This window comes from Rhea pennata, chromosome 2 (genome assembly GCF_028389875.1).
Source record: "Rhea pennata isolate bPtePen1 chromosome 2, bPtePen1.pri, whole genome shotgun sequence".
NCBI lineage: Eukaryota > Metazoa > Chordata > Aves > Rheiformes > Rheidae > Rhea > Rhea pennata.
The window spans coordinates 60657776-60681060 of NC_084664.1; the positions used below are offsets into that span (position 1 = coordinate 60657776).

Consider the following 23285-nt stretch of genomic DNA (forward strand, 5'->3'; position numbering starts at 1 on the left):
TGTTTTCCACCAACCACTTAGGTCTTTCAGGCAGCAGTGTTTTCACAGCCAAAAGGATGACTTGTTACTTACACAAGCATAGTTCAATAGCTGTGTCTGATAAGGTTGACCATTCCTACATTACACAACACCCTAATTCTCAGCAAAACAGGCTGCATTGTTAGAAATAAAACGAACATTGAAATGGTTATGCCACTGGAGTTTGTTGTCACATCGCTGTGATCAGAGAAGTACTTTTTGATCCTTGCTAGTTCCTTTGGATTGCTTCCAATGTGAGGAAGTGCTGCAATTACCCCTGCTGTTGTGCTTCTAGAAAAAAAAGCTGGAATCAAAGGTCTCATTAACACTTTGTTGTGGTCCATCATGAAAGAGAACAAACAAAAGCCCACCATGAGCTTTTTTTTGTATTTAAAATGTGATTTTGCAATTTCAAAATTTAGCTGCTTTAACTGAACATTAAGGATAATTTATCAGAATAAAAAGGCGTGCAGATTAGTAATACCACTTATATCTCAATAGACTGTTTAGCACACTAACTAATATATCTTTGGAGTTGCATCCGTGGTATTTATGTGCTATATTGCTTTCCCCTCCAGCTTAGCTGGAAGGATCTTGAACAAAGCTCAACCCACCAGGTCTTCTGTGAAGCTCTCTTTTGTTTAGGATAAGCTGCAGTTTAATTAAAACCAGTGAAGGTTTAGTGGCCATCCATTACTTGTTCCTTCATCTTGAGATTGCAAAAGACAAGAAATAGCTCAAAACATACACTCAAATAAAATAAAATAAAAGCCTTTGGGCTACCACCAAATACACTACTGCCACACACTACCATTCAAAGGCATAAGCAAAAGAAACATGAAACACTCCACTTAGCTAGTGATTGTAAAATTACCTTCCTTACTCAAAACAATTTGACTTTTAAGAGGCACATTCCATTTCCTGAATGCATTTTGTGGTTCTGAAATCAAGATTAGCACTCAACAAAGTTGTGGAGGTACATCAGTTAAACTGAAGTGATTAAGCTCAATATGGAAAACAAACAGCTGAAAACTTGAGGCCTGATACATAAAGGAAATAAATAGGTGAGTGAATGGTCTGATCTAGTCTTGGAAACTTGGGAAATTATGGAAATTTGGGCTATCAATTGCTTTTTCTGAGCCCACTGTCTCTATTTTCTGTTACTTCGCCTCTATCATTCTGAGCAGCAATTTGCTAGGTCGTTTTCCAGAATAACTCTCCTCTACTGCAAGGCAAAACATACTGAATTTCAAGGTTACTGTAGTTTAGACAAAGCAAATAGGAGAGCTTTAATCAAGAACAGGCTGAAAACATGGTAACAAGTATCATCTCCCACTATGAGGAAACAACTGGTTATTCAAAACCTCAGCATATGGAAAGCCATTATGCAACTTATTTTCAGAGCATTGGGTAATTGACTGCATAATAAGGACTTGCTTTGCATGACTGAGCTAAAAATAGTTTCATCTCCTCCATTCTTTCTTTAGACAAGCCATAGACAGTTTGGGATTTTAACAAACAGCATTTCTGAAAGGGAAACATCCACCTCTAATGCTAGATTCATAATCTGAAGAACAAATCTCTTCCTTTCCATATGCAGAAATGGAGCTGAAGAATGGCCCTGTCCTTCCGGACTTTAAGGCTCAAGCAGTCTCTCTCAGCCTGGGAAAAGGAATCATAATTTAGATTTCATGAGTACACTGGAGAGTGGCTACAGGAGCTGGCTTTAGGGTAGAGTAACTTCCAAAATAGTTGAAAGAAAAACCAGGTGACTTATGAGCTCAGCAGGATTCTGGATGCAGGTTGGGCACGCCATAAGACATTTTTCTCTTGTTCACAGAGGTGTATCTTTACATAAGCTAATATGGGATCCAGGTGGGAAGAGAGTGGGAGTCCTTCACATGTGGGGGAAAAAAAAAAAAAAAAAAAAAAAAAAAAGTGATCTCCTCTGATCAATGCAGTGCAGGCAGTGATGTGTGGTGATCCTCATCACACCACCATATTTCAAGCTATGCAGCACTGCTAGTTGAAATCCTAGAAACCTGATAGCTGTGATCAGCTGGGACAAGAGCATTTCACTGCTTTGTGCTAGGGTTGTTTAGGTATCCTGCTCCACTGTGCACTGAAGAGGGAGGGGGTTTTTGCAGCTTAAGTACAGCAAACCTGAACCGAATTGCTAAACACACACAAGGCTATGTACCAGTTTAACTAACTGGGTACATGCTTGTTTACCTATCTCTTGATTTATTAGCCTTTCCATTCCACATCAAGGGCTGAGCATACACACCGCAGTACTTAATTCACTGATCCTTGTCCAATTCTGACTGTGACCGAAAAGCATTTTGGAGCTTAAGCTGCTTGCAGCAAATTCTCCCACCTACCACAGAGGAAGGACATAAGCCTGGCTAGTACAGTTAATGCTCCTTTTTGAAAAGCCTTTGACCTAATAGTCTCTCTGCAATAGTCTTATTTACATCCCACTTTTCAGAAAATTATTGCATCAGCATGTAGCAGAAAGGATACAGTCTCCTCCTCTTTACACTGCCTTACTTGTTACCAACTAAATCTTGGACCATCCCTAAATATCTCCATAACTAACAGTTAAGTAGTATAAAAAAGATAAAAGGCTACTGTGAACACTGGCCTGGAATGTCTTGCACATGAGTATTGAGCTCACACCTCAGGAAAAGATGGCTGGGTTAGAACTGCTACCTACCTTAGTCCTTGGTCCTTCAAGACAAGAAGGTGGCCCTAAAGAAATCTTCCCAAGTTCGAGTATTTTAAAAGATTTATTAAGTTTACAGAATAATTTGTTTACTATTGGATGTGTGCATGACCATAGTGGGACAGACTTTCTTGAAACCTTCCTGGAAACTGTTGCTACTGCACAAATCTACCCTATACTAAAGCATAAACTGCAGGTTTTCATCACTTGGAACTATTATCAGAGATGATGTCATACACTTATACAGATGTGGGTAGGAGAAAACAACTTTTTTTTTTTTTTTTTTTTTTTTCTCACTGCACACATTTTTTTCTTCTTCTTCTCTAAGGGGAGAAGAGAGTCCACCAAAACAGATTAGTGACACTTGGTGATACTGTAACAGATGCACCTTTCTAAGGCACAGAAATACGAATGTATTCATAAGAAATTACAAAAGATCATGACATCTTCCCCCCATAAAGGCATCCATTGTGTTAAAGTTGCTGTTCAGGTAGAAAGCATTATTCAGAAGCCTAATGATGAAGCCATTCCATTGAGACTTCTAATACAGGATTAAGTTTCACAGAAAGTCTATGTGATATTGATAGTGCACTCAGTAGGGACAGGAGAGTGGAGCTAGGGGAAGAAAGAAGTTTACTCTCCAATATGACTTTGCCCAATGCTTAGAGATGACTGTACCTCTTCTCTTGCTGGGAAACGAAGACAAATAATTTATGAGGCACAGACGTCATGGTGGCATGGCCAAAGATGCACATGAACTATGGCCAACATCCACATAAAAATGAATTACTTGATTCACTCTACTGCTCATAAACTCTTAACTGACTTGGGCTAATAGTGCCTACTTTTACAGCTGACAGATATCAAAGAGTTAGTAATACTACAGCTCTTAGCCTTCCTAATTTAGCTCCATCTTGCTGCTCCAGAGTAAAATTTTGGTCCTTGTGCACAGCTCTGAAAAAATTGCGCTCCAGTCTGCCTTCATGTGCACAGGCAGAGACAGGAAAGCAGGCAGGAATGATGAGCAAGTTCAACTCAAGATACCCCTCTGGGCCTAGTGCTTTTTATTGGTGCAATAGCTCTTGGCAGGCCAGAAGGATTGTTTTAAATGCAGGAGACTGGTATCAACCCACACTACTTTCTGCTGGGAAGGAAGTCTTAAAAATAGTACAACACTAGCAACGACAACATTAATATTCGGAGACAGTAAGTTAGTAGCTGCAAGATGACGGTTCTTGTCCTGAGCAACAATGGAGCTTTAACTGCCACAGCAACCACTGCCACTAGCAAAGATTTCCTCCCCTCTGCATGTATCTAGGGATGTTCTGTATTTATCAGTGTCCTCTGTTTTGAAATTTACCCCATGAACCTGCAACTAACCTACTGCAAGAACAAATGATAAGTAGGAACAATTTAGTTTTCTGCAGTACTAAGCAAGCCCTACTGCTACGTGAAGAACTGAGTTTGTCTCAAGTTGGGAAGAGACAGGACAGAAGAGAGGGGCAAATTTAGTCTTAGGTACGCTTCCCAGAGCTCAAAAATCAATTGTAATATAAACTGATGCACAGCTAAGACTGATCTCAGTCTGTTTCCTATGCACACTGCTATATAACACAAGTCTTTAAGACTGCAGAAGTGAAGTGCATTTTACAACCTTCTTATAGGGAAGGGAAAGCTGCATAAAGAAATGGCAAAGTGATGTCAAGACAAAGCACTCAATAAGAGCCCTGCAGTTGAAGTACTGCATAAGCTCAATATATATCCACACATGTAAGGATAAAGGAGGAGGAAGCCCCCCCTCTACTGTGGGAAGAGGAGAATGGCAATGCCAGGGTCTCAAGTGAATGATTACACTGCTTAAACACAAAGCAGCAATTGAGACCTGATCTGAATACTTGCTTAGCAGTTTTCAGCTTTTGCTGATAAACAACAGGAGCTGAATGTCATTGAAGCACATCCCAGCACTCAATGGGGATTCGATACTGTCGTGTTCTTTCAGAGATTGTTGGGGTGCTTTGTTCACTAACGTCAATTTAATTTTGAGTAACAAAAAAAGCCTTTATGGAGCCTCTGCAAGAATGATTCAATAGTCACTTTTTCCTGGGTACTGATAGCACAGTCAGTGGGGGACAGCTCCCTGTTCCAGCAGCAAGGGGACAAATCTTTTCAACAGGAATACAAAGATGCAGCAAAGGTTAAGGATTATGTACCCCCTTGCTGCTTTGGGTCCAGCCACCTTCTGAATGAAGGTTTATCCTTGCTATGCAAAAAAATCTGTCTCCATACAAGACTTTAGTTTTCAGCTTTTTAGAGGGCACATAAACACAATGCAGTAAAGAAACATGCAGAGAAGACTGATTGTACTGGTCTTTTATGAGACAGGGTAGCACACACAAGGAGCTTTATCTGTAAAACTAAGTTGTAACAAAATTGCTCTAGTGACACATGCACTAGTGGCACACACTGCAGCATCAGAGCTCTGAGAAGAGGCAGATAGTACTACTTTTTTTCTTTTTTTTTTTAAAAAAAAACCTGCTACCTATCAAAAGCAATGGCTTGGAGATGCTTGAAATGACTTCATCTTTTCTCTAACATATCAAGGAAAAAAAAATGACGACAAGGAGGAAGAGTTGCACATACTATCTGGTACCTGACAAAAGCATACAGAGTAACCCCATGACAAGAGTTGTTTCAAATTGCATTTCAGGCTGCACCTAACTCCTTGACCTAGCAACAGCAACTGCAGGAGAGATAAGACCCATCTTTATGGATAGGGCCCAAAAGGTTTCTGCCCACCTTTACATACCCAGCTTTCTCTTTCTACCTCTTCTTTCCACCCACTTTGGGGTTAGCAACTCTCAAATCTAAAAACAAATATTATCCCAACAGGTAAGGTCTGCTCCTTTTTTTCAGAAAGTCAGCAACACAGTCGTGATTTCTGAATCACCAAAAAGGAAGCAGCTTACTACAGATTCCAACAATTCTGTCCCATTTCCCTTTGGAGGCAGGACTCTCTCACTACTCAAGAAAGTAGTCATAGTCCAGATGTGCTGAGTGCAATGCTTTCAAACACATTTTAGTTTAGGATTTTTCATTTTAGGCATTGGTAACCCCATGGTTTAAAGGCTGCCAACATCCCAAGTTCTTTATTTTGCCTTCTTATTGACTAATGAAAATTTGGCACTTTAAGGAGAAAGAACTCTAAGTAATTTGTCCAAAATACAACTCAACTGTTTTAGAAGCTAGTCCTTGATGTCATTAAGTCTGGACAGTCTGACATGGCCTATAAGCTTATGGATGCATTCCTTCTATTCCAAACATACTTGGGAAGACCTCCAAGACAGACTGATGAATATGTGCTGGTATAGACAGGCCAGCTAGAAAAACTTAGTGTTTTAGCATCACCCTCTCTACAGAGATACACAATACAAAAGCAGCCAGGCCATGGGCATATTTAGTCAGCATGTTGCTGTGTCCAATTTCAGTAAGATCATTAGTCTACAATTCAGAAATCTTTTTGCTGCCCTAAGTGACAAATATAATGCTACAGTCAAATGAATGTATACAAAAATACAATAGAATAGAGTTTGGTTCGAACCAAACAAGAAACCCAACAATAATCACACCAACAAATAACAGAATAAAAGAAGCAGAGGGATTCCTCCCCCCACCCTTCTTTTTTTGGTAAAATCTTTTAAGTTAAAAAAGAGCTGCACTGGAATCAAATAATCAAGCTCAAGATAGTCACAAAAAATAAAGGATGTATTTTTCTCCAAAGATCAAAATCATAACTAATGTAAGACATTCACATCAGAGAGAAGTTCAGTGTCCAGAAAAAACAAAAAACCTTTTCTGCAATACAAAAAAAAAGATACTGCAATTGCTTTACTGCTCAAGAATTTCCTTGCTCAAACTGCCGAATTCTCTCAATGAGTTTTGTCAGTAACTTGCTTTAACTATAACGTACAAACGATTCCTTCTTCACCACCCTCAACTTATCTAAAGCTCTTCTTTTGTTCTGGAAAGTTTTGTCGCATGCTCCTCTATAAATTTGCTCAAATGCTCTAAATCTCTGTCCTCGCCTTCAAATTTAATAGGGTTGCTCTTCTTGTCCCTCGGAGCAAAGTAGATAGTGGGGAATCCCTCCACTTTGTAGCGGTCATTTGTCACATCATTGGCAGTAGCATCCATCTTGGCTATGACTAAATTTTTCTCATTCCTGTATTTTTTTCCTAGCTCAGTATACACAGGTTCTAGTTTCTTGCAGTGTCCACACCATGGGGCATAGAACTCTATGAGAACATCATTCTTTGGATCCATTACTATGGTGTCAAATGTTTTACCCACTACCACTTTTACAGGCCCTTTGTTATTTTTTGGCACTGGCTGGGACTTCACAATAGGCTTCAGTTTTCCTATAAAGAAGCAAAATACACACCATTATTAGAATATAACAAGAGCAATTCTTACGATCTCTGTTAAGAAAAAAAAAGAGCAAGAATATATCTTCCCGTCAGGGAGTATTGTGCCAGTAAGTGAACTTTTCTTGGCATGAAACACAGGCTACTTTGCTGGCAACGTTTTAATACAGGAAGTTTGTGAAATATAGGCAACAAAATTTGTTTTGCATTTGCCTGGAAGCTCTCTCTCTCTCTGTTTTTAGGGGCATCTGTCAACAATAAATTAGACACTGATTTGTTACGCCAATCATGAATATAAATTATCATCAGTTTGCACTTCAAAGCTACAAGAACATATTAAGCTTGCCAAACATATATTCAATATTAAATCTAGCCAGATGCCACAGTGTAGTCCAGGCAAAGTTAGTGAACTGAGTTTAACGGAAAGAGGCAAAAAGACATCCAAAATCTGTAAGCCACAAAATACTAAGGTTGCGTATATGATTTTAATTATTAATATCAATTGTACCCATCACCTCAGGAAAAACACTCTTGGAAGGAAAAATAAGTGGTAAATGTGAAAGAGAATCCTGTTTTAGGAACTGTACCTTTTTTGAATGCCAGCACAAACTGCCTGAGTACATCAGAATCAAACTCTTCTGGCTCCATAGCATACTTCTTGCCACCTTCATCCAGGATTGCTGCATTGACATCCTCTCCACTCTCAATCAGGCCCAAATCTTTTATTTCGGAAGAATAGTCTTCCTCATCAGAAACAGCAAAAATATATTCAGGGAAGTCTTTGGCCACTTCCAGGACTTTCTCTCTCCAGTACTGGGTAGCTGAAATCACCAGAACACAAGATTAGTGATTTCTAGTTAACTGCTTTCCTCCTTGTGAAGTGGATCAAAGGTGTTCCTAGTTAACTTACCAACACGATAATCAAAACCAAAGTCTACAGTATAATAGACGACCACTAGGGGACGCTTAGTATATCTCTTAGCCTCATTGGAAGGCTTGCGATGACCAACTAGAGGCAAGGCATGTTTTAGCACATGCGCTTTAATTTCTGATCCATCTGTAGAGTCCTGTTTAGGGAAAAAGGGGATTTAAGTGATATTCCTACTACACATTACTGCAAAATAATGTTTTTTGTGTACACAAATGAGAAGGAAAGGAAGTTATGCACAATGCCCTTACCATATCCTTCAAATCCTTAAACACTATGGATAATGTAGTATTCCACCTTTAGATTAATACTACACTAACTTACTATTTGAATATATAACTTCTGGGTTCACTTTATCAAGCTTATTAGAACAAAGAAGCAGAATTTCATAGGGAAAAAAACAGGCTGCTCCAAATATTAAATAAGTATTTCCAACAGGAAGAGGTCAACTACTCATATATACAGAGTAAAGAGCCTTCCTATAAATTTGTGAGCAAATTTTGTAGCTTTGGACCAACTACTCACTTTAAGATCCAAAACATGCATCTTTGGCTCATGCTTTGACTGAAATTTTTCTGGCTGCATAACAACCAGTTTTCCAGGTGATGCTTTCAATAGTTTTGCAATCTCGTTGCTGAAGGTGTGATGGAACTTGTAATCTTCTCTTAAACTGTTAGCTGAAAAATTAAGATTAGGGAGAAAGATGAGGAAAAAAAAAATCATAAAGTAATTATCTATGAGTCTCTGACTGAAACCTTAGAACTGCACTGCAAGGGAATTCTCTTCCCATTCTCAGAGACTTGGACTGCAGCAAAGCCTGAGACAAGTTTTACCATCTTTCAACTGTTTCCATCCAAAGAGGGTGAGAAGTATTTAAAAAGAAGTCAATAGAGCATAAAATTTGAATAGCTCTCCTTGAATGATTTTGAATAGCCCATCTGCTTGAGGGTTTACTCTAAATGCTACAAAACCTTTAACAGCTTTCAAAACATACCCTATGAACCCCCTACCTCTAGTGGTCTCCTAACTCTTGGCTTTCCGCAAATAAAGAAGAGCTAAAAAGGAACTCAGTCATCTAGTCAACCTATGTGCTATGGGGCAGCCTGCAGAATAATGCTGCACCTTACTAGGTTGAAGTAGCCCAAGCTCCAACTCTAACTGTAAGTGATGGCAGCTCCAAACAAGCATAGCCATGGGGAAAATGGATTGCCCATATTGCTCTCAAAACTGGCAGAAACCAAGAGTGACTCTGAGTAGTTTGAGCATGCAAAACAGAATGATTAATCAGAGGGAGTCAGGCAGCAATGCTTGGCCTCTTCTGAGTGGTAGAAAATACTGTTAACAGGACAAATATGTCACATCAGAGAGGGTTTTAGGAACAGACATTGCCAGGGATGGTTGAGCTATACCAGTCCAGAGATAGACAATGAGGCCCCTTCCAGCCCATTTTCATCTTCTCAGAGGGGCTTCCCAATCTCCAGCAACCACCTAAAAAGAACCTGCTGCATCAGTTGATCAAAGTGAGTCTCTGCTTCATATTCTGCCTTTCACCTCTCAACATCCCTCCCCACACACTCCTTTGCAAGACTTCTTAACTTGCCTCTCTGCCTGTCCCGGTCTGTGCAATTACAAAGCTGCTCTTTTTCCTCTCTTCTTCCCCACTCCTGACCCAGCACTTTTCTGCAGCAGATGAACTTTCTCCTTTTTTTCAGGTTCCCCACCCCAAAGATGTTCAGTAGAGCACAGCATCCGGAGCTGTCAGATGGGAAACCACAACATGAGCTGATAAAACTAGACAGGCTTTAAGTCAAGACCTTGGAATTTGTTCCTCAGCTAGGAATTCTCCTTCCTTCCTAGTTCTCCTATTTTAGAAATGCATAATGCTAAGATCTCCTGCTACTGGCAAACTGATACACCAATTATATCCTTGATGTCTGCTGTGAGTTTTTTTTTTCCTTTGAATGCAAGTGAAACACCACCCTTTAATTCACCCCCCACCCCTTCTCTTTCCAATTCAAACCCACCCACCAACCTAAGAGCAGAAATAAAGGAACTCTTCTGTCTATGCCTACAAGGTCCTGGGCAGAATCCCAAACATTTTTGCTTAATATTTTAAAGCATTCTTTACCTGCTTCCTGATACAGCTGATACTTTTTGTCCTTCTCTCCACTAAAAATACCAATGATGATGACATCATCCCCATCTTTCAGAAATTCCTGTACCTGTTTGGTAGCCTGAATCTGTTTGGATGGAGGACCAGCCTGTTCAATCATGTAATCGACAATACCTGTAAGACAAAAAAACCATCCCCAAGAAATTGCTCAGAACATTTACTCATCTGAAAGATTCAGAGGTTCCCTTCTCTGGCACTGTTTAATATCATATTTTTCATGGACAGCTATCTGTGCACCATAACAAAAGACATCAAATTAATAGCTTTTATTTTTTTTTTTTTTTTATTTTTTTTTTTTTTTAAGGTTCTGGTTCTAGGTACAATTTCAGGTTATTGACCTTGCAAGTAACCAGCCTTTCTGAAATTCAAGATCATTTGCTGTCTCCTAACCCTGCCATTAGACAAAATCCTGCTTGAAAATCCTTAACTTTCCAGTACTGAACACTGCCAGCCCTTCCAAAGCTCTCCATACAGTAATTAAGAGTCACTATTTTCTCGTACTGCCACTGCTTTACTATGTGTATTTAACTTACATTAAAAGGAGCCTATGGTACCATCTGACAAAAAGATGCTGTAAAAATTATCAGAGATAAAACTTTATCCTGTTAGCCCATTTGGGTATTAGAGCATGTATTTTTCAGGTTCCTCCAGCTACCACAGAACCAGATTTCTTCAAGTGAAATACTATTCCTATGATGTGAACAAGTTTGTCTATAGTTATGTCAATACATTCGTGGTCAAGCTCTTAGAAAATGAAAGTTATAATACCATATTTTTCTCGTGGACCATTGTAGTCATAAGGTTTGCCCTTGCGGAAAATTTTCAGAGTTGGATAGCCAGTAACATCAAATTTCTTAGCAAGCTCAGTTTCAGCAGTGGCATCGACTTTAGCCAGAGGAATAGGAGGTGTCCGTTTGCTGAGCTCCTGGGCAGCCTTCTCATATTCTGGTGCAAGCCTTTTGCAGTGTCCGCACCTAAGGAAAGGGAAGGGGGAAAGAAAAGGTACTTTGCAATCCGTAAGTCCTACTAGGTACCTTCTGCACCTGAAGCAGAACTGTTCTAAGTTTTCACGGACAGTAAAAGTAGAAATGGGATCATTCACTTCAACCTATGAAGGAAAGTCCCAGATCAGGGAGACTTCTCTCTCCCAACCTGAAGCTAGCCTTTATGCTTGCTCCTGCATTACCAAGGCAGTTTCATTTTCAGAGATATGAATTTTTAAACTAAGGACAAACCTCCTTCAAGAGTTTGCAATACCTCCCAACAGGTTCCAAACTTAGTAAATATGGAAAAATTCCAAGAAACAAACTACACAGGCAATAAAGTTCTGGAACCCATCCCCTGCTGAGATGCAGATTCAGTCTAGTCTTCAAGTAACTTGTAATATGATTTTAGGTCCAGATTAGAATTGATACACAGAGCTAGACACATCTGCACAGTGCTGAGGCAAGCCGCTTTAGAAGAGGCATAATGACAGAAAACCGTTGTATCTGGCAGTTATCAGCCCCCGTCTGCTAGCTTTACCAACTGTTTTCAGGACAGCTATGCTAGAAAAGCAGAGCTAACTGCCTTCCTGCTTACCACGGGGCATAGAACTCCACCAGAATTATGTCAGCACCATTCACAACGTCATCAAAATTATCCTGGGTCAATACTAGGGTAGCTTCTGGTGGAGGGGTCCAGTTGGGGTCAGAAACTTCCTTGACTTTAGCCACAATAGCTGAAAGACAGTTCAATTGCCCAGTTAGCAAATTCGCATCGTCATATCTGTAGTATATCAAGGCAGAGAGTTGATATGAACATTTTGAAATCAGAGTGGCAATTATGGACCAAACATACAGGCAGTATTACCAAGAAGCCCTTTAACATGTTCTCTACCCCACATTAGCACATCTTAGTTATGTACTTCCAACAAGTTATTTCATGAATCCCTCTAAAAAACAGTCAGAAAAGATAGTGTTTTCCCCTTTTGACTAGCCTGTAGTTGGACACATTAAGCAGCAGTTCTAAAATCCACCATTAATATAAAGATCCAGTGCTTCTGACTGGTGAACCCTGTGAGCATGAGACTACCTCCTCTTCTAGGAACGTTCCATCAGTAACCATCCTACCTGTGAAACTGTCTTTCAGCCTACAGCCAATTTAGAAGACTAGGTAAAATTTCAGTCATAGTAATTATTTTACTTAAGGTAACGGAACTCAAGATCAAAGCCATTTATAGGAGACTTAATGAACATATCCCATGAAAATAAGCAAGATCATAACTTTCTTGCTTTGTTACAGAGAACTGCAAAGGACTGACGCTTACCATCTTCTGTCCGAGAGCCATCGTAGTCCACTGGTTGGCCTTTCTTCAGAATTTTGATGGTTGGGTAGCCACTAACATCAAAACGACTTGCTAGTGAAGTGGCTGCAGTAGCATCAATTTTGGCAACTGGAATAGGAGGGTCATTTTCCTTCAGAGTTTTAGCTATCTTTTCATATTCAGGAGCAAACTGCTTGCAATGTCCACACCTGCCAGAAGGAGAGGGAGACACAAGTAAACAAGTCTACAATGGACCTAAAAGGTATTTTGTCACTCTGCACTTCCAGGTCTTTTCTCAAAATATTCACAGCATCAACACAGAACATTTTTGCTTATTATGTTTCAAATCACTGACCGATACACAGTAACTGTAGCTAATGGTTGTTCTGTGACATACACTAGAATAAATGTACTCAGAAGTGCTGTCTATATACCATTCTGTATCTGCATTTTGGATTTACACAATTCATTTTTCATTATAGCTCTTGTTTTCAAGTGATCATACTTTCAAGAAACTTTACGTGTTACTCGGAAGTTTGCCATGCCCATGGCATTATGTGAAAAGGAATCAAAGCACCACTTTTCCACTGCTTTTTCAGTCAGAAGGTAACATTTCCATATGTGGTGCCTAACATCACAGCAAAAAAAAAAAAAAAAAAAAAAAAACCCTAACAACCGCTTTTGAAAAGAAACTGTAAACCTCATGCTGCTTCTCCTCCCTGCCCCCATCCCCCCTCCCCAAATATTGTGTCTTGGGCCTCAACTTCTCCCTAATCTGGGTCCATCTTCCTTATCTGTGAGCCTAAACCAAGCTAAAAAGAAAAATGAACTAGAAATTCATTAAGCTTACTAAAATCTCACATTCATCGTAACATAGGTCTCCCTCACTCGCTCTCTGGCACCAGAGCTCTTTGGGAAGAACAGATGTTCCTGCTATAAAAATTGGAGGGCCAGAGCACACTAGTACAGGAAAACCTAAATATGACTTGACAAGCTGAAGACAAAGCCAGTAACAATGGAGGAAAAAAAAAGAAAAAAAGGCAAACTTAGTGTGCAGTAGATAGCCTAGCCTCACCACTGGCAAGAGTAAGAGTAGAAAGAAAAGAGCTCTTTAGTCTGCAATGACCACGTGTCCTTTTGCTGAGTTGAAGTTGATGTTAATGCAGGCAAGCTATACCTCCAGAGATAGTATCTAGGACCAAGCAGGGAAGGATTTCTGCGTGATGAGACTCAATGTAAGTTAGTTAAAATACAAAACCACCTCAAGTAAGATCATATTTCTCCCTCTCCCATTCAAAGACTAGAAAAGGATCAGCAAAATGCAAAAATCCCTTTTATCACTAAGCCGTGAAGGAAAAGAGGTTGTCTGCAACACTAACTCAGTAACTTCACTACAAACGTATTCTTCTCGTTTTTCTCTCCACAAATCTTACTTTTGCCTTTAAAAATGAAAAAAAAATGCATTCTGACCTAAATTCTTTGTCTCCATTATACACAGGTGAATCCATTGTAGCTCCCTGGAGTGCTATGGAGTTACTCAATGCACCCCGGTACATCAACAGAATTATCATCATCACGTAGATGCATAACAATGCACCGTTTAAGCTGACAATATGCATAAGCTATGTCCTTACTCCCACCGTATCCTTCTGGCAAGGGCAGTGACTTGAGCTTGAGGAGAAGCAAAACCTTCTGACAATTCCCCTGCTATGGAAGCCTCCTCCATTGAGACGAGCGAGTGCAGAGGTTCTGCGTTATGAGTTTTTTGGAAGTCCATAGGACCCAAGAGTACCAACACAACGGGCGTGTGTGCGTGTGGAAATCAAGAACCTTTCAGGATGAATAATCAACTGGCCATAGAAACAGGTAGGTTAGAAGGGACTGCAAGAAGGTACCCAGTCCAACCTCCTGCTCAAAGTAGTTCTTGTTGGACCAGGTTGTTCAGGGCCCTGTTCAGCCCAATTTGAGTACCTCAAAGGACTAAGAGCTCACAGTCTCTCTGGACAACCTGCTATACCATCTGATCATCCGCATTTGGGAAGCTTTTCCTTATGACTGGGTATTTCCCAGTGTGCCACTTGTGCCTGTTGCCTCTCATCCTTCTGCTTGCACTTCAGAGAAGAATGGGTCTGTTTTACCTCGATCCTCCCAAACAGCAAACAGCAGTAAGATCTTTCCTCAGCCTGCTGTCCTTGAGGCTGAGTAATCCCAATTCTCTCAGCTTCTCTTCTATGTCATGTGCCCTAGCCCCCCACCCACTCTGGCATCCCTCCACTGAGCTGTATCACTGTTATTTCTTCTACTAGGAACTCCGAACTGGATACTGCTCTCCATATGCAGTCTCATAGGTGTACAATACAGGCGAAAAAGCACTGCCCTCAACTTGCTGACTACACTCTCACTAAAATAGCCCAAGATTAAGTTGGCCTTCTTAGCTGTAAAGCTGCACTGTTGGCTTATGCTCATCTTGTGATACAGCAGGCTGGTCAAGATTTTTTCTGCAAAGTGCTTTTCAGCCAGTCAACCGCTAGCTTGCAAATCTGCATGGGGTTATGCACATCCCCACACCAGGGATGTAGTAACAGAACCAGGAGTCCCCTCTTCTATAAACTCCTATATAACCCATCAAAAAGCCAGACACATCTACCCTATGAGTACCACAGCTCTGTCTTCACTCCCTGACAAACACTGAGCAAGGATGAAAGCAGGACTGTGCTTCTCTTGGCATGGGATCCCTCAGTACGACTCACATCTGCGCAGTGAGAACAAGCTGCTCTATCACCTGGAACGTGGGCAGACAAAGGAACACCTCCACACCCTGTTGGGAAGAACTATCTCCTGCCCCCATCCCCTGCCCAGGACCACAGCAGAGACCCATGCTTCTCCTAGAAGCTAGTTACTCCGGCATCACTTCTAAACACCCTGTATTATTAAACCACGATCCAGTCATGATCCAGACCTCTGCTTTTGCTGTTGCAGCTTTTCCTCACGGTTGTAAGCTACTGACAACTTTTTATGCCCTAAAATCGTTTACCTAAACACATCTCGGGAAAAACAAGAAATATCAAGCTACCATTTCTCCCCCGAGAGCCATTCCAACCAAAGCTCACTTTTCAGGAGGGTGTACCGTCAAGAAAACCCTCACATCTACCCTACCCCAAACCTAAGGCAGGGCTGAACGCACAGGGATACTGCAAGCTTAAACCCACCATGGTGCATAGAACTCCAGCAGCACAGTATCCTTATCTGCAGTAAAGGTGTCAAAGTTCGCATCATTTAAGACTAATACACCATTTTCTTCTTTAACTTCAGAATCATCATCATCCTCATCGTCATCGTCTTCCTCATCGTCATCGTCTTCCTCATCAGCTTCCTCTTTTGTAACAGATTCTGGAAAAGTAAAGTTGTAATACAAATTGTTTCAAATGTAAAACAACACTATGAGGTTAATGACAAATTCAAATATATTCTGTAGTTAAAAAAAAAAAAAGGTATCTAAACCCAGTTAGAGGTCCACATATAGCAGCTGCCTGAGGTTGCAAAGAGCCTAGACTTATGGTCCTATTTTACTTCAGAGCATGCTGCGCCAGCTGACATTATCAATATTTCAGTAAAAGGTCAACATGTTAATTTGCTCTTCAGTGCAAAATACAAAATGAATACAGTATTAATACATACAGATCTATGAAAGTCTCTACCATGGCACATTGGGTACCTTGTTGAAGTGCGAGAAGCAGGGCAAGAGCACAAGATACCTGAATTCAGACAGAAGCCGACTATTATGCAGATATATAGCTGTCCCTTCAAATACAGCAGCATGTGGCTGGAAAAACAGATACCTTACCAAGATAGCAGATATTATCTGCCTCCATGCTTACCTTGTGGTGCTACAGGTACAGTGAATAAGGATACAATTTTTATGTTCTGCAAGTCTGAAGGACTGATGAACAACAGACATGCTTGCTACAATCTCAAACTTTAACATTTTGCTACTAGCAAGGTGGTTTAGAGGTGGCACATTAAAATTATAGCCCTGTTCCTGATCGCTCATTCCTATCCCTGTCACCTCAAGTGTAGTTTTCTCTCAGTTACAGAGCTGTTTCAGGTCTGCAATTTACTAAGGAAACTTCCCTCATGCAGGAGTGTCACTCCACTTACTGGCTCTGAAGCAGCACCAGTCCACAGAAGGAGTGTGAAAATGAGTAACTGTCACAGGAAGTCCTGTGTAAGCCTACTTCTACACATCTGACAGATACAGGGTGTACCCTGCTGGAATACATGGTGTAAAAACATCTCTGATGAAGTTTAGGCAAAGCCTTTGATTTAACCAGACTGAAAAACATTGGTCAAGAATATACCCATCAAGAGGAAAACAAATTTGCTACATTACAAAAGCAAAGTTAGCATATTAAATCTGAAGCTAAGATACTTCAACCAGTTTATTCATTCTTGACCTGGAATCGAGATCCTTTGTTCAATAAATGAACACGTAAGGGATTAAACAAACATTTTTATCTGTTGAAGTTGTTATAATCCAAGGCAAGCAGGCCTTACTGAATGACTTTAAAGGAATTTAAGTCACAGAACAGGCCATGATATATCTCTCATCCCAAGTGTAAACAAAATGAAACAAAAAAAACACCAACAAAATTAAGATCCTTTTAGCCAACCACTGGGAGCCTCAGTATTAAAGAGTGTGAGAGAGGAAGCATGTGTGCATGAGAAAAAACTAAAGATATCCTTTTTCTAAAACTATTCTTTAACGTAAATCTAGTAAGCTTGCAAGCAAGCTATCAGGTGTGACTGCTGTAAAACAAACCACACATCATTTACTCATTGAAGACAAGAATGCTGAAAATACTCCGAGTTCACCTGGAGTTCAAGATTTGAGAATTAGAAATATGCAATATTCAGTGACCTGGTACAACAAAATAGAGCGAGAGGGGGAGGCGACAAGAAAAAAAAAAAGCTATTCTCAGACAAAGAGCAGACCACAGGAGCAAGCTTACTGTGGACAGAATAAGGTCCTTCATTCAGCTAGAATATTCATTTTCTGTTAAAAGAAGATAATAATAAATATATACCTCCCACTCCTCCCAAAAAATTCATCCCCGTGGAAAATGTGTCAGTTTTGATTAAGTTACAGACTTACATAACACCAAAACATAAGCTTCCAATGTAGTGAGGTTACAACAGATCATTTATCACACAAAAGTCATCTGGACACAGACTGACTTCTTTAACAACTACTGCTGTTTCACCTGATCTAGAAAGTAACTCCAAGTCTTGATTTATAAATGTACAACGCATTCTATGTTGTTACTTTAGAGCACTTACAAATGAAGTAACTCTCAAAACATACTTTAAGAGAATTATTACCATATTCTTTTACATACAGCAGTGGTGAAAGCTAGTTTTAAAAGCTGTTTAGCAGTCAAAACTTCTATTGATCTCAGGGCTCAGCAGTTTTGAGAACTATATTTCACTGCAGAGCCTTCATGGCTGACCCATGCCTGAAACTCCCAGGAAGTTATGCAAAATTCATTGATTTTCCAAGCAAATCACTTCAGACTGTTTTTTAGAGGCACGGATTTATCCACCAAAACTACGCAGTTAGTTCAGCTTATCTGACTGAAACCAATCATCAGACTGCGGTCCCTATTTCTGATTATGTATCATTCCTCCTTCCCCTTGCCCCTTTGAGAGAAGACCATGCAGAATGGCATATGCTGACTGTTTAGAAAGATTAGAACTAAATACTATCCGCAGCCACAGTTTTGCACAAGTGAAGATGTTAATACACGCAACCTATCATTACTGAAACCTCTGTTACTATTTTTCCATTCTGAAAACATGTCCTATCTTTCACTGGAAATACCTGCATGCCCTGCCAAACTAAAACTTCCCTGACAGCAACACACTGTCATGGGAACTACACTTATTCACTTCCTCCACCTCTGGGACAGAAACACAGAATAGAAGCCTTTAACAGGACACTGGGTCTTGCAGATGTGCTTAAGGATGATCTACATTTCCCTATTCCCCAAATACCATCCAAACAGCACACTGATAAATTTCTGCTCAAGACTCGAAACTCATCTTCTGTAATCTCCAGCTTCAACGAGATTCAGAGTTATCTTGGCTACCACCAGTCTCCCTCCCAGTGTCTGTATTGAAGATCTGCTTTAAGTACCTGACAAAGCATGGGAGAGAGAAGTAGAAAGATCTGATTTTGTTTTTTTTTTTTTTTTTTTTTTTTAAAAAAGAGACAAATTCTTTTGCATTACTTGCTACATTTTGGAGTGATCAGATACCAAATGACCTTTTAATTGACACCTGAATTTGCAAAAATAGCTAATAAATATTTGTTTAAGACAGTTCTTGAAAATACAGTAGTTGTCATCAAAACTATGTGCATTTGTTTCTTAAAGCTACTTGCAAAACAGGCGAGTACAGTATTAAATGATAGCTTTGGGTTAAAACTAGTCCTTCTGTGAAGTATGGACCACTCCCATTTATTCCAGTGAAAAGTTTCCACAAGTTTCAACACATGACTATTACCCACAAGACAAAAATCCTTCCAAAGATAAATGTTATCTTAAATTTCAGGTGCATAAGTTTAGTTGGCAGAACTGTTTCAGGATGATGGCTAACCTAGCTGAAATTAATTTACGTAATAATTTTGCTAAACTTTCAGAATTTATTGAAAATCTGGCCTACTTTAAGTAGGATGAATTTAGTATCAAAAAGTTGCATCCGATCATCAGTGACTTTTAGATTGCCTGAAAGCCTCCTTTTGAAAAGCACATTCTAAGACAGTTTTTGGTCTTGAGAAATGTAAAGATCTAGGCTCTAGCAATCTGTTGTGAGGTCATTCAAAAGCCATTTTATAAAGCAGCCTCTCTGTTTTCAGCAGTGTAATAGCTGTGCAATTCCTCCTTTCCCCTTGTCAATATGCAAAGAGTGTAATGGTCATAACCCACCCATCACAACTTCTAGGCTAACCTAGCTGTGGGCATATCCGCCTTAAATGTTCTAGTCAAAGTTCATTTCCAAAAAATCGTACAGCACAGCGTGCTCCTCCTTCCTTCATCATGAAGAACTGATGTACATAAGGCTACCAATTTTTTTTTAAAGTGTTGTTCCAATTAATACAGATCCGCATTTTAACGGCAAAAATGGAAATCATCAGCTACATTTATTTGTAAATCAAAACCTTCATAAAGCATAGTTCATGATTCATATACAATTTTGAGATACACGAGATAAGTTAATCAGGTTGTACAGGGACTAATTTTAAACTTGCATATAGGAGGAAATTCTTCCTCTCTCTCACTGTTTGTATTTGATCCTAAAATAACTCCTATATACAGAAGAATAGCACATTTGGGAAATACTGATGAAAACTCAGCCTATCTGAAGCCTAAGGTTGTGTTCCTACTGTCAGCTATAATGTCATATACAGACTTCACTACAATATCACAATTAAACAATTTTAAAGTAATGGGAACATGCTAAAACTGATAATAAGCGAGTGTTCTGGTGAACAGAGAATAAGCAAAATTATAATGTAAAAGCCTCCTGAAAAAACAGGGTAATCTTTGAAATAAGTGCACTCTCTTATTGCAGATGCTGCATCCTATAAGAGTTTTCACAAAATAGAGTCTAGTGTCCACAGTAGTTCAGGTAGATAAGGAACCTGACATAAATGCATTTGAGTTTTGATGCCTGTTCAACCAGCCAGAATTTGCAAGACAGGAGTTCAAGAGGTCACCCAGCATCCACCCTCTAAGAATGCCCTCTAATATTTAATCTACAGCAATGTTAACTTAGAAAATGTGAAATATACAAGATTTTTCAAAATTCGAGTCACTTATAAAAAAAAATCACTTAAAAATATCCACGAACAGACTCTGAACTTAAGTCAGAACAGGTTTGCCTTAACTAATTTTGGAAGGGAGGAGACATGCATCAGTGAAACTCAAACATAAGGGGGAAAAAAGGCCACCAAAAAGATAGCACAACACAGAAACTCTCTTCTGAAAAAAACAGTATTTTTAAAATATTTATATATATATATATATATATATATATACACACACACACACATATAAAAGCATAGAGCCCCCAAGTTAGGGGAGAAACGTGCTCCTTAAAGAGAAATATCTATTGCTAATTGACAAACCCAATAATTGCTAACATTTCTAATTTCTAATTTTAATTTCAGATGTAAAAGAGGAGATCAGGCAGAGCTAGTTCCTGAGGCAAGATGACACCTTGGAAAGTTACAACCCTTGAGAAACTGATGATTTTGTGAGCCCAGATTAGGAACTCAGCCCCAGCCTCTTAAATTTCAGCCCAAAGAGGTCTGAAAAGGGAGCGAAGAGCCAGGACCCGCAAAGCTCGTCTCCCGCCAACTTTCTGACACGATCCCAGCTCATGCGAGCACCTAACTCCGACAGGCGTTACTGGGATTAAGGGACATTCTTCCACCCCCGCCCCGAACAAGCCACCCCGAGCATTAGCAGCCGAGGGAGGGAGTCCCCAGCGAAGGCGATTCCTCCCCCCCCGCAGCCCCAGCACGCTGGGAAGCGGCTCCAGGCCTGGAGCAGGCCCCGGCCAGCCCCGCACCACGCCACCTTCCCCAGGCCATTTACCAACTGCGTCAGGCCTGGCGCAACCAGCGCGTTTGGGCAAGTTACGAGCAAACGCTGGGGGCTGCTCCCTACCGCGCTGCCGCAACGGGGCGAGCAACGCGCCGCGGAGCTTCACGCCCGTTTCCAGGTGGCTTTGAACGGCCAGAGCCGTTAACGGTGCCCCCACTCCCCAACGGCCTCGCGGTGCCCCTCACCCCGCGCTGCCCCGCACGCACTCACCTCCGCCGTCCTCCTCCTCGCAGCGCGCCAGGATGGCCAGCTGCGCCAGCCCCAGCAGCAGCACCAGCAGCCAGACCCCGCTCAGCCTCATCCCGCCGCCACCGTCGCCCCCGGCCCCAGCCCTGCCCGCCTCGGTCCCCCTCGCCTCGCCTCGCCTCGGCCCGGCCCGCTCCGGCGCGCCCCCCGCCCCGCCCGCCGCGCTCCTTGATTGGCCGGCGCGGCGGCCAATCCCCGCGCGCGCCCGCGGCCCTCCGGAGTGGCTTGCAGGCGCGCAAACGCTCCGCTCCGGGCGCGCGTCAACAAAAGGCTCGAACGTGGCGTGTCCCCGCGCGCGCCGAGTCCCCGCGCCCCCAAGCAGCGCCGCGGCTGGGGAGGGCGGGCACGCCGCCGTGCATAAAATTAGACTCTTGGTCTGAGGTGCCTCTACCCCATTGGCTGCCCGGGGGCCACCAATCGCCGGCTGCCACTAGTTTAAGCCGCAGCCGTCCTGCAGCCGCGGGGGGAGGAGGCCAGCGGGGAGGCGGGGCAGCCGGTCCGCCCCGCGTGGGAGAGAGGCCACATTGCCTCTCGGGATTGGCGGGGGCGCGCCGAGGGGGCGTGGCTTAAGGGAGGGGGCGGGACCAGGCGAGCAGTGGGGCGGCGGGAGCCAGTGGGGATACGCCGCGTCGCCCGAGGGGCGGGGCGGGCGGCCCGGCGGAGTGGGAGGGGAGAGCTGGGGGTGGGAGGGGAGAGCTGGGGGTGGGGGGGAGAGGGTCGGCGCGTGGTGTGGCCGTTGGCGCCGTAACGGCCTCCCGCCGTCGTTAGAGCGCCCGGAGCCGGAAGGTCCTGCTGTACCCGCTGCAGATTACTGTGACTCACAGGTCTTGATTAGGAGAGCTGCTCAAATAGGTTATTCAAATGATTTTAAGCGTTTACTTTTGACAGTGCCTTCGCAATTGAGGGATTTTCTGGGACTCAAGAGTGGTTATGGGCAGAAAATCCATTTGTAGTGTGGTAATTTGACTACCATAAGAAAAGCTATTGCAAGTCTTGGACTGCTAACATACATGTAGGAGTATGGGTGAATGCTGCAGCCTCTGTGTTGTGCTTTATTCTTTCTTTTTTTGAAACACTACAGGTTTCTGTAGTGAAATCGGAATGGTTTAGGTTGGTTAATACTTTACTAAGTCAGTTTTTTTCCAAGAGTACCAGTTTTTATTAATCAAAAAATCACAAACATAAGCAGGTCTTCAGATGACCGATTCTTCCCCTTTTTATATAGTTATGGCTCCAATTTTTTAATAACAAATATTATTAAAATTTCTCACTTCTACTTACTGTTGGTGGCTATGAAGGCAGTATCTGTATCCCAGCCTTAGAAACTTGGTAACCTCCTGTAGTAACATCTAGTTACAGTGCAGTAACAGGCCTTTACCCAAAGCCCCAGGGTAATAAGCCAAATGTTGAATAATGCAACTGTATTTTTAATTATGCAACTCAAACATAATTTCAAGCAATGATTGTTCAAATGCTCAATCTGTGGACATCTGAAATATAGCAAGACAGTGTGCTAAAAAGTGGGAGTTTGGTACTTGAATTGCCAGTTTGGCCAAATGCTTGGACGAATCACAGCTGTTTGTAGGTTCCTGCAGCAATTACCTTGTCTTCTACAGAGGAAAACTTTGATCCTTGAGTGGATAGTTTGCAAACGTAAAGCACTTAAATGCAGTGCGTACTACTCATACTGTAAGGTGGTATTAGGATCATGGGATTTAATTGTTTGTGGTAAGTGCCTTCAGGATACTGGAGTCCAAGTTTGAAGTATGAAAACTGCCAGATTATAGAGGATTGAGAAGATAT

The 23285-nt window shown here is 41.5% G+C and overlaps 1 protein-coding gene across 1 annotated transcript; it reads right to left on the reverse strand.

Moving 5' to 3' along the window:
• Positions 1 to 5098: 5098 nt before the first annotated feature.
• PDIA4 (protein disulfide isomerase family A member 4) lies at positions 5099 to 21573 on the reverse strand. Its single transcript, XM_062569606.1, has 10 exons — positions 21447 to 21573; positions 15780 to 15960; positions 12574 to 12779; positions 11847 to 11985; positions 11034 to 11239; positions 10221 to 10379; positions 8618 to 8769; positions 8075 to 8231; positions 7752 to 7985; positions 5099 to 7158 (listed from the first exon to the last, which is right to left on the reverse strand). Exons 1-10 carry the CDS (start codon positions 21535 to 21537, stop codon positions 6743 to 6745), a joined length of 1941 nt encoding a protein of 646 aa, XP_062425590.1. The 5' UTR covers positions 21538 to 21573; the 3' UTR covers positions 5099 to 6742.
• Positions 21574 to 23285: the final 1712 nt, after the last annotated feature.

Excerpts from the sequence above, each read along its gene's own strand:
- PDIA4 (XM_062569606.1), bottom strand. The coding sequence starts at position 21,537 with ATGAGGCTGAGCGGGGTCTGGCTGCTGGTGCTGCTGCTGGGGCTGGCG. Across the intron at positions 15,961-21,446 it reads CGAGGAGGAGGACGGCGGAG|AATCTGTTACAAAAGAGGAA; the intron begins GTGAGTGCGTGC and ends TTACTTTTCCAG. Across the intron at positions 11,986-12,573 it reads TGGCTCTCGGACAGAAGATG|CTATTGTGGCTAAAGTCAAG; the intron begins GTAAGCGTCAGT and ends ACTGTCTTTCAG.